The following is a 12,242-nucleotide window of genomic DNA, read 5'->3' on the forward strand; positions in this document are numbered from 1 at the left end:
GTTAAGGTGTCCCAGGCATTATACTTACCCCATATTCATTACATTGTCAACAAATGAGTATTTTCAGAAGGAGAATGGTTTTCCCCCTTCCTTAAGGACACATGCTACAAAATGAAAAACAGTAAAGGAAAATAACCAAAAGAAAAATACTCTGATGCCTTAGAAAGTGGGTTTACCAAGCAAGTCAAATGCCAAAGCAGTGGTTCAAAGTGCATTTCAGCTTTAATCGTTTACTCTGCGTAAAAAAAACCAATTAAATATTTTCTGAATTTTAAATTATATTTACCAACACACTGGTAACTATAATGTACTGGGAATATATTCCCTTTCACTATACATGGTTATTTTTATTTTGCCCACAGAATGCTGAAGAGAATACTGAATAAATACACGTTATTAAAACACACACAAACAACTCTGTTACAAATTGATGTAAATGGTTAGGTCTCCCTCCCATACAAATTTTGGCTTATATACCCTTACATCAAAAAAACAACAGTGGTGTAGGCCACCAAATACCCATGGATAAAGATGGTAACTTAAGCACTGAAGTCCAGAATCAGACAGGAAATAGCTATAAACCAAAATAGAAAGCAAAATAATGAAGAGAAGTGACAACTCATGTCAAAGTCTGGGTAAATTTTAATATGCCCAAGCCTGAGAAAAGAATTTTCCTAAAATGTTGGTTCTTAAGGAGACATTTGTAGGTTAAACTGAACACAAAAGAAAAGGGAATTTCCCTAAAGAAGTTTTCTGAGCCAAAAGAAAATCAAATTATGCTTGAAAAACTAAAGCAAAGACTAATAATTCCTGTCTTTCTCCCCTCACCCACCTCTCCAGATTCGCTTCAGTGTAGGTTTTCCTGCTGGAGGCCATTTATTAACTCTATATTCTGTTATCTCAACACAACTGAATCTAGACTTAACCCTCTGTGTCTCAGTGGGTTGATAAATGAGACAATTATTTTCAGTCCCTCATGAGCTGGGAAACTGCATTCTGGACGTGCCCAAACATACGTAGACATAAAGACATACTAAGCCTCAGATTAAAGAAACAGTAACTACTGCCAAAAGGATATTATTTACGGCCACTATTATAAATGATTTCTTCTTATATAACTTTAAGAAAGTATCAAGAGAGACACTGTGAGTTAAAACTGAAAACGACTTCTCACAATATTTCATATGCTCAAAGTTTTATGCAAAAAACTTTTAACCTAGAATAATGTTGGTCTCAAGTTTTTAAAAAAGGTTTTTAAAAAGCTAAGCATGAGTTCATAAGTAAACTGGATGTTCGTGATTTTGAAAGAAAAAGGCAAAGTTAATAAAATGATGCTAGAAAATAAAGTGATATAGTTTCTTGCAACTGCATGCATTTCTAGTTCTTTGCCAAAGATTCTTAGATTGTAAAAATTTTAAAAGAATTTGGCAAAAGTAAATACATGATGGTTGCTTTGAAGGCTTTCCACAACTGGAGACACTAAAATATATTTTAGTTGGGAGAGGAAGTGGCAGTGAGAGCCTTTCAACTATAATGACCATTTTAGAGTTCATTAGACAGTATCGTTCATAATTCAAACACACATGAGCTGGTGCACTGTCTTAAGATGTCTAGTAGGTACAACAGCAAATAACAGAATTTGGGAGACAGAAGACACTGGCTCTCTAATACAACTAAGACTGTTTTCTATGTTGTAGCAGATAACAAGGACTGTTTAAAATGGTAGCTTTGAGAGCTTATTTTTGAAAACTTAACTTGGAGTGAAACCCTTACCAAAGAATGTGCTGTTAGGATTTTCCTTTTACGTAATGAAAGAATAAAAGGCAGGTGGAATTATACCAGGAGAAAAAAACAGAAATTACATCTCTCAAGCAGAAGTGCTAGGATAGAGTGAAACAAAATTATAATAACCATTACTATTTGAGGTGGTATCTATTTTAATGTACTTTTAACTATGACTGAATGCTTAAATAAATAAATGCATACAAAAGTGAAGGTTAACATATGTGCCTGACATTTTTGTTTTCCTATTCTCAAGGGTATATTTTTAACCCTGGGACAAAATTAGTAGCCCAAATCTTTATTCTGCCTTAAACTAACTTTTTGTTTCTTCTCTCCTCTCCAAGTCACTCTACAGAGTCAGACGATAACAAATATGGTTCCTTGATACCCCTTAATTCATTCTTGTGGTATCCTTGTATAGAGTTCAAAATCCATATACTTCAACATATGTCGACATACCAAGAAATCAAGATGAAAGGTTCCGTTTGGAGATGACAGTTGAAAGACTTCTGTTAAAGTTGAAGACCATTTTGCGTTACATGGTCCACTGTCGACTCCGAGTTCCAACAGTGTAACAAATAAAAACACGGCCGACAAAATGTGACCCTATGTGATGTGGCCAGCAGAACTGATGTCTACAGCAGCTCTTGAGGTAAAAACTTACTACACATCACTAAATATGTGAATAATACCTAAGTTAATAATGTTTCAATATAAAAGTTTAAAAACTGCACAAAGATGCTGTGAATGTCCTGTACATATACTTCAGTAAGGACCAGAAGGAGGTTTGGAATGAGACTGTTTTCTTTATGGATTTTCAAATATATATATATTTCTTTAGGATTTTTATATATTCTATGCATTGATCTTCCATCTCCTTACAACCCTTCTGACTCAACTCATGGAAGGAAAATCAAATCTTAAAGGCTGTGGGTCCCTCCTTTGCTTGTGTGCCAGTCCCCACACACAGGCGCAGGAGGCTGCTCTGGCACAGGGACGTGGGGGGCGGAGACCCGGGAAAGGACCCGAGCTGGGGGTCCCAGGACAGGTGAGGAGGGGCTGGGAAGGAGGAAGTCTAAGAGACTCTGCTGGGACTTAGGAGGATAAACAGCTATAAAAACGGAGCATTTTCAGGGCTCCTTCACCCACGCCATCCAATTCCGTAAACTGGTAATTCATTTCATGTTTTAAAAATACTGGTTTTGAATAATCCAGTTATAGTTATAGTACGTGCCTCGTATCTTCAGGTGATCAGAAGACCGACTGGCCAGTTTTAGAGGTGGCTGCCTTTCTTAAATTAGCAGTAGGAAGTCCCCATGAATTTATCCCAGAGGCAGACAGGTGGGAGAAGCACGCAGCTGAGGAAAACCTGGAGGGGAGAACAGGTCGGCAATGGCAGAGATGTTCCCTTCTCAGTGTCCTGGGAGCCCCTCTGTAGACAGAGGGTAAGAACACGATGGTGCGTTTTCAGTCTGTGGAGGAAACCTAAGTTTCTGCATGTTTCAGAAATGGCCTTCTATAAACATCTGCAGACACTTTCCCTGATCCTGACACCTCATGTAAAAATGGAACGTACTAGACCTGGCAAGGATGGTGCAGGGAAGGAGGAGAGCAGGCGCGGGAAGCAAAAATGATTCCTGAACGCAAAGTTCAGAGCCCAGCCTTGTCCTCTGGTCCCCTGACCCAGGAGACAGCCTAATCATTCAAAGACTGGCAGAGAATGAGCTACTGGGCTAGTAATTAATAAAGACCTGTGAGGGCAGGCAAGGAGCAGCCGAGAAGCATAGTCACAGGATAAGAAAACAGGCACCACTGTTCATTTTTCCATTTTCCCTTTGGAGATGACCTCTGCGTAGGAGGTGTGAATGAAGTCATAGAGCTGCCTGGCATTTGCCGCGTTCCCCAGCAAGAGCACCAGCTTGTCGAGGGACAGGCTTGCTAATTCGGCGATGTTCTTAATGTTGGTCATCAGGGAGCGACAGTTTTTGGCATTTACCCCTGGCATTTTTAACAAGAAGTCCTGGGGACCGGGATTATACTTCTCTGCCTCGGGGAGGGTCTCGGAATCGGCTGTCACGGCCATGGCCGTCGCCGCGTCCGGCTGTGGCTTGTTCTGCTTCAGCCCCTCAAACAGCTCTGCGGTGGCGTGCGGGGAGGGGCACCAGAGGATCCGGAGCCTGGGGAAGTGCAGCGTGAGGAGCGTGAGCTTGGAGCTGATGTCGTTGCCGGAGATCTCCTGATGGAAGGCACCTCGGGACATGAGAGAGAAAGGCTTAGTGGGGTCGAACTCGATCAGAAGCACCGGCCGCTTGTAGTAGCGGGACATGGAGATACACTGGCTGTAGAGGCGGCCATTGTTCAAAGAGCCGATCAAATCACTGACGCTCTTGCGCTCCACGCACATTTCTGGAGTCAGAACGTAGTCTCCGACCTCTAAGGTCACTGGCTCAATGTCAATGCCCCGACGGTGGATCAGAGATGGGAGTTCGCTTCGAAACTCGCGCATGTCCACAACGATACTTTGCTGGGTACCATTCTGTTCCTGGCCGCCTATGAAGAAAAAGAAGCACTTTAAGTAACGTCACTGAGGAATAACTCTCAAAGGTGGCAGAGCACAAAGTTAAAAATCTCTGTTTCCGCTGTTAATCTCCGATGCCTGGTTACACAGTATGACATGTTATTCCACACTTTTCCGTATTATAAAAAGGTTTATTTACAGTTTAAGGCTATTTCCCTTAAACTAAATAGAGCTGGTAGGAAGTTGGGGTCTCGTGGTACTTCCTTACTTAGAATTCACAAATACCAGCATTTGCCATCATCTTCCCTCTGTGGTTCCTCTACGGCAGCGGTCCCCAAGCTTTCTGGCACCAGGGACTGGTTTCGTGGAAGACAGTTTTTCCACGGACGGGGGTGGGATGTGTGGGTGCGGGGGGGCTGGCTCAGGCGGTGATGTGAGCCATGGGGAGCCATGGGGAACTGCAGAGAAAGCTCCACTCACCCGCTGCTCGCCTCCTGCTGTGCAGCCTGGTTCCTAACAGGCTGCAGACCAGTATCGGTCCGTGGCCCAGGGGTTGGGGACCCCTGCTTTATGGTCCCTCACTGTTGCACTGACCACACTTTACTGATCATCGTTGTCCCAATTCCTAGGACACAGTAGATGCTTAGAAATGTTCTCTGCATAAACTGCCTTGTGGACTGCTGTGAAAAAATTTGGAGCTTTTAGTGCTTGTATCAATGAGTCCAGAGACGGGAAAATGCGAGAAGCCGGGAAAAACAAGAGCACAGAGCTTCTCCCACTAACGTGCATATGAATCACCTGGGATGGAGTTAAAGTACCTACTGTTTCTGTAGGTCTGGAATAGGGTCAAAGACCCTGCGTTTCTAACAGGCTCCCATGTGATGCCAACGCTGCTGGTTGAAGGACTCAAAAGTGCTGTTGTAGGCAGAATGGTGGCCCCCTGATGATGTCCATGTCCTAATCCCTGAAACCTGCAAATATGTTACTTTACACGGCAAAGGTGACTTTGGAAATGTGATTAAATTAAGGCTCTCAAGATTGGGAGATTATTCTGTATCACCCAGGTAGGCCCAAGGGTCTTTATAATGAAAGAGGGAAGCAGGAAGCTCAGAGTTGGAGCTGCTGACCTTGAAGTGGGAGGAAGAAGCCATGGGCCAAGGGATGCAGGCGGCCTGGATAACCTGGAAGAGGAAGGGATTCTCCCCTGCAGCCTCCAGGGGGATCGCAGCCCGGCACACACCTTCATTTGAGCTCAGTGAAACCCATTTGGACTTCGGATTGTAAGATAATAATGGTTAGATAATAAATGTGTGTTGTTTCCAGACACTAAGTTTGTGGCAATCTGTTACAGCAGCAAAGGAAAGCTAACACAAGCGCTTAGAGGACTGAACTCGAAAGGGCAGATTTCTGTGAACAGCTTTCTGTGTGGTACCTACTTGCTCCAAACTACCTCATTCATATTGCCTGACATCCTGCTGTTCTGCATGACATGTCCACAGCCTATTTGAGTTAATAGGAATCTTCTTCAAAAGATACTCTGAGGCAGTGTTTCCCAGTACGGTCCAAGGACCACGTCCATCAGACGCTGACCCCATTTCAGATCTACTGATTTGGAATTGCTATGGACTGGGGTCCGTGAATCTACAGTTTTAACAAGCATCAGAGGTTATTCTTAAGTATGCTGAATTCTGAGACCCACTGCTTTAACTGCGCTGGACCCCACCGAAGGAGAAAAGGGCTCAACTGTATTGTTTTTCCCACGCCTCTTGGCTGAAAGCAGCTGCTGACATGGGAAAACAGGGCCTGGGGCGTGGAACATGGCTAACCCTGCACCATGGTGCACGTGGCATCCAGCAGGTCTTGGTGGAAGCCACTGCTGGGACGCTGCATGGCAGTGAGAGTACCACACACCTGGGATCTGGAAAAGCGCCAAGAAGCAACCAACAAACACAGATATGGAAGTGGGAACGCACCCCAAACAATCCTGAATCTTTATCTAGGGGCAAACTGGCCTCTTCAGGTAAAGGTAAGAACCTAATCACCATTTACAAAAGTTTCTTGGCAAAAGTACATTCTGAATCTCAACCAGTGCTGGAGTGTAACTGATTTCCAATGACGGTGCGTAGATCACAACCCCACTTATCTTACAGGTGAGCAGCCTGAGATCCAGGGAGGACACGTGGCTAGTAAACAGCCAGCTGAGACCAGGGTATGGGAGCAGATAGCCACGTTTAAGAGCTTATTGAGAAAAACCAAGCTTCTGCAGAGAAACTCCGGAACCTAACAGCCTCCTGCACAGGCAGCAGGAATGCTCGGCAAAGGGCAGGACTCACCGGCTTTGCGTGTGTCGGCGGGAGCACCCGCAGATACACAGCCTCTTACGAGGTCGAGGTTCGTTTCGTCTCTGCCTTCTCTTTCTTCAGGGACAACCATGCTAGCCTTTTCCCTGGGGGTGGGAGAAAAACATCTTCAACATTTCTGAGCTAATTTCAAAATTCCAGATTTTAATCTCTTGTAAATTATAATATACAAAATGATCTACATAACTGTAGTGGTAAAAGAGAATACAGGAAACACTAGAAGTAAATATGCACAGTCAAGTGATGTGTAAAGGAAGCAGAAAGAGCTTCTTGGTTGGGTACTCCTGCTCATCTTCCAGAGTTAAAAAATACTGTTATTTATTTTCTATTTTGTATGTCCTCTAAACACTTTGTGGCATGAAATAAGCATGTGAAAAATGCCAGAGAGATTATTGAGACTTTTTATTAAAATGTGCTAAATGTGTTACTGAACATTGAAAAGGATTCAAATAATTTATATCCCAATATTTTCAGAGTAATCATAAATAGGATGGTTAAAAATCAATGATTAGGGACTTCCCTGGTGGCGCAGTGGTTAAGAACCTGCCTGCCAATGCAGGGAACATGGGTTTGAGCCCTGGTGCAGGAAGATCCCACATGCCACAGAGTAACTAAGCCCGTGCACCACAACTACTGAGCCTGCACTCTAGAGCCCGTGAGCCACAACTACTGAGCCCATGTGCCACAACTACTGAAGCCTGTGTGCCTAGAGCCCATGCTCCGCAACAAGAGAAGCCCCCGCTTGCCGCAACTAGAGAAAGCCCATGCACAGCAACGAAGACCCACCTCAGCCAAAAAAATAAAAATAAAAAAATCAATGATTAAAGAAATGAAAACAATACATGGTTAAGCTTTGATTTAAAAAACTCCAGGTGGGAGGCCCCATTAAACACCCTCGGTTTTAAAGGAAAATCAAGATTAATATTAGAAAGCAAATTTCCAACAAAAGATTTAAACAAAAAAATCAACATCTCAGGTTATGTAGTAGAGCAGCATCAATTCACTCACTTGTGCGTTTACTTAAAACATTTACAGAGGGCTCCCACATGCTGTGCGAGGTATTTTGGATACAAATACGGTTATTTGTATCCGATAATTCCTGTCTTCAAGGAAGCTCAGTATCTTAAACCCGGTAGATTGACAAGCCTGTACAATCCTAACTCAGATTTGTAATCGAGAACCAGAATCATGGCAAGATCCTCAATAACCACAGGGAGAGGAGGCCAGGTGTGCCACAGTCTTATTTTTCAAAACCAGTAAAAGATGCTATCATCAGTTCAGGAAAGAGCAAGTACTGTGTGTTCCTCTGTGCCAGGCTGACAGAAAAGATGTATAAGGATGGGTCTCTGCCCTCGCTGGGCTTGCAAGTGAGTTTCACGGCAACGTGAAAACCGTGGAACTGACTGACTGCAATAAAAGAGGCCAGGGAAGGTGAAACAAGAGGAATCTTCATCAGCAACTAATGATTTCAACAAGGGTTCAAACAAAAAGGATTTTCCAATGAAAGGAAATAAAATCAGATGGAGCAATTCCCCAACCACTCTGGATATGTGATGTTTTAGGGCAGGGCACCACGAAGAGATTCCACCAGAGAACAGAAACTCCAAGTTTAAATTCTTTACTATTTGAAACAATATACAAATGCAAGGTTATTAACAGTATAACATTTTATGACCAGATCGCAAGGAGGCAGGCAATAGTTCCAGTTCTGTGCTCCCTCATCATTCTCAGTACCGCTGTCAAGTGTTGCTGATAAAAGATTCTTTGCAGTGACAATGGCTCTGGCAGCCACTCATTACTGCCCCGTTACACCAACTAGACTCCAGCTGGGGGTAAGGGGCAAACTGTTCAAAAAACTTACTGCTCTTAAATTTCTTTTTCTTTTATATTTGGGATCAACATGGGGGATTTTTTTTCTTCTTTATCTCCACTTACCTTACTGGCTAAGCTATCACACGTGAGGGCATCCTCATTTCCTGATTAATTTGTAACTGTGGCTGTAAAGCACAGCGAGTTAGAATGCAGACTCTGGGCCCATGTTTCGTGAATTGGAAACCACTTACTGGCTGTGTGACTTTAGGCAAGTTGTTTAATGGTTCTGTCCCTCAATTTCATCTGTAAAATGGGGATGATACTAAAATCTAACCTCAAAGAGACTGTTAAAAGGATCACATAATATATGTAAGGCACTCAGAAGAGTGCCTGGCACATAGGAAGCACTATATAAATGTCAGCTGTTATTATAACCGTACTTTTCTTACACGTAGTAACTTCATCCCCTAATTATCCACGATTATGCTAAAAAACAGAAGATTTTCTTTCAAATGATTCCACAACTGTTTCAGTTAATACTGTTAAAAAACAGCTAGTTTACTATGAAATGTTATAACTGCAAACTGAATCTGAGAAAAAAATATATTCCTGAAATGAAACCAGGGTTGTGAAGAAAATAGTTAAGTCTTCCTAATCAGTAACTCAAATTAGTTTAACAGAAATTTGCCATACTTATATTCAGTCTCTTGCTTTCAACATTTGCATAATTTTTCAAGTTACTCTTTGTGATAGACACAAAATAATAATTAAACAATTCAGGTCCCTATTTTCACTTAAAGTACTGTGGTTTCTTAATTTTGCTTTAACATCTTCAGTGATATTTGAATAGCCTGTACAACGTGATAACACAGGGAGGAGACACTGGACTAGAAGTCTCTTCAAATGGGCGTTTATTCAAGCCCTCATGCTAACCCATTTTGTGATATTTTCTAACTGTAAAATTTCAAATAAGCTAATAACCCTTTTCTTTGAAGAGTGGTGACCTCTCCAAAACTATGTATACTCAGAATGTTATTACTAATTTTTTGACGCAGGGAGCATTTTATTAGCAATACTTACAAGTGTAACTTTTTTTCTCTTTACTTGTCATCTGTAATCTACTGATCTCCGGTCCAGTCAAACAGTCCTTTCACTGCCAGTTCGCCTGATTCATTCCTCTCTGGTTATTTTAAATAGTAGCATTGCTTTTCTTCTTACAACATCACTCATGGAGGTCCTGGCAAAAGCACATTCCCTCGGTCTCACATCAAATTTTTCTCTAAGTCCAGGCTTAGTGCAAATGCTCTTTCAGCCATGCACCTCACATATATTTTGCTTTTCAAAACAAACACTTCTCAAATTCCCCAAGTTTTCTGGGAAAGTAAATATCTTAAGATTCTGAACGGCGTAACTATCTGTGTAACATGGGAAGATCTAACATAATAAGTAGACAACCACCACTGAGAGTTTATAAAATTATGCCAGACCATAGATAAAATGACATCAAAACCTGGTATGAAAATTACTGTAGAGATTGAAACATAGGAGAAAGTCCATATCCTTGGTTCTGCTGAGTGAAGTTTCCAGTATGTGCCAGGCTTACCCGACCTTTGTCACTGAGCCCTTCGAGTGTAAAGTCACTTGTATAAGCCGGGAATGGCATGTGGTCCCCGATACCTGGCTACAATCCACTGACGGCACTCTTTTTCTGGGCCAGGTTCTGATGCACTGGAGAAGAGGCAGTCACGGGAAGGAGGCCTGGAGCATAAAACTCACCTACTCAGAGCCTACCAGGCCCCCCTTGGCTACAACACTGTGCAGGAAACGGTTAAGGGAGCAGGCCTGGGCTGCTCAAACCCTGCACATTCCCAAGAAAGGCCTGTCTCCTCAGCTTGTCTTCCCAGAAGCCCTTGGCCAGCTTCTGGGAGTTGAGGTCTGAGCTCTTGGAATACAACGCCTGATAAGAGGGTTTTTATAATGCCTGGGGCCACACGGCACCAGTGTGATCAGATGGTTTATGCCAACAGTGTGATTTCTAGCGAATACCTGTTTTTGCTCCAGGGAGCTGGAGTCTGTCACTTGAGTACTATGTCTATATGACTGACTCCCAATAAAAACGCTGGACTCCAAGTCTCGGGTAAGCTTTCCTGTGGACGACACTGAGCGTGTGCTGTCACACACTGCCACTGGGAGAATTAAGCACGTTCCTGCGACTTCACTGGGAGAGGACACTCAGCAGCTTATGCCGGATTTTCCTGGACTTGGCCCCGTGTGTTCTTTCCTTTTGCTGATTTTACTCTGTGTCCTTTTCCCTGTAATAAACCGTAACTACGAGAATACCAGTTTTTCTGACTCCTGGGGGTCCTTCTGGTGAATCACTGAGCCTGAGGGTGGTCTTGGGGACCCTCAACATGAACACCAACAACCTAATCCGAATATTTTAGCTCCACGTGCTCATTTGTGATTTAGAGACAGTTACTTTAATCAGAGAAGCCTTAGGCAAAGGATATTTTAAAAAGAGTGAAGAAGCAATTAGGAGGTACTGGGCCACATCCAGTAGCACCAATTCTTTGATGCCATTTCCTCAATATCTCTTAAATCTGTCCCCTTCTCTCCATCAACCTAATCTTGGCTGCCACCTGTTCTTATCAGACAATTGCAGCAGCTTTCCTGACTACTTCCCTGCTCTATCCATTCCTCAGTTTGATGCCAGAGAGAGCCTTTAAAAAATACTCTATGTCACTTTCCTAATTAGAACTCTTCAGTGCTATCTTACTGGCTACAGAGTCAAGTTCTAAATCCTTAACAGGCCTTGTGCACCTCGGAGCTTTCACACACACCCTTGTTCAACAGAACCCCTGGCCCACTTTGTCCACTTAGCAACCCACCTTGTCCACTTAGCAACCAGCACACATGCTCCACGGGTCAGCTTAAAGGTCATTCCTTCAGTGACACCGTCCCAGACATCCCACACTGGGTCAGATCTCTTTGACAGACTCTCGTAGGATACCCTTTTCTCTTACCTTTGTAGCCCGCCGCCTTCTACCCATGTCTATTTATGATATTATTCATAATCATTCAATGTTTGTCTTTTCCACTAGGGGATAAGCTCTAGGAGGCAGGACAGAGCCTTTTTCTGCACCACTGTAACTCCAGCACTTTAACATTAGCACAGGGGTTGGCTCATAATAGATGCTCAAGAAATATCTGTTGACTGTTTGAGTCTTGGGAGATGAAGGTCTAGGAGACACAGAGAGGCGCTAAAAAGCTCTAGATAAGAAGAGGTAGTCTGCATAATACCTGTTTTTTTATAACACTTTCTGGAATACTTTTTCAAAAAGCGTATGTACACACATATAAACTATCCCATAGAGCACATTAATAGAAAATACATATCTAAGAAATGCAAACAGATTCGCAGACATAGAGAACAGACTTCACAAAGGGGAGGGGGCTAGGGGAGGGAAGGATGGGGAATTTGGGATTAGCAGATGCAAACTAGTATATATATAGGATGGATAAACAACAAAGTCCTACTGTATAGCACAGGGAACTATATTCAATATCCTGTGATAAACTATAATGGAAAAGAATATGAAAAAGAATGTACATATATGTATAACTGAATCATTTTGTGTATAGCAGAAATTAACACAACTATGCTTCAATCAAAATTGAAAAACAAATACATATTTTCATAAGCTGAAAGGACTGACCAATAATTGTAGGGCCAATAGCTGCAAGAATCCATGGCTAAGGCATGCCACAAT

The 12,242-nt window shown here is 42.6% G+C and overlaps 1 protein-coding gene across 1 annotated transcript in view; it reads right to left on the reverse strand.

Moving 5' to 3' along the window:
• Positions 1-209: 209 nt before the first annotated feature.
• Positions 210-12,242, reverse strand: part of ERCC4 (ERCC excision repair 4, endonuclease catalytic subunit) — a gene marked incomplete at its 5' end in the record, with an annotated part of 34,709 nt that continues 22,676 nt past the window's right edge. The window contains 2 exons of the mRNA XM_082671186.1: positions 210-4,332; positions 6,634-6,746. Coding sequence (XP_082527312.1) covers positions 3,599-4,332; positions 6,634-6,746 — 847 coding nt within the window. The 3' untranslated portion in view covers positions 210-3,598. The remainder of the gene's footprint in view (positions 4,333-6,633; positions 6,747-12,242) is intronic.

The sequence above is a fragment of the Grampus griseus genome, assembly GCF_964374135.1.
Source record: "Grampus griseus genome assembly, chromosome: 14".
Classification (NCBI taxonomy): Eukaryota; Metazoa; Chordata; class Mammalia; order Artiodactyla; family Delphinidae; genus Grampus; species Grampus griseus.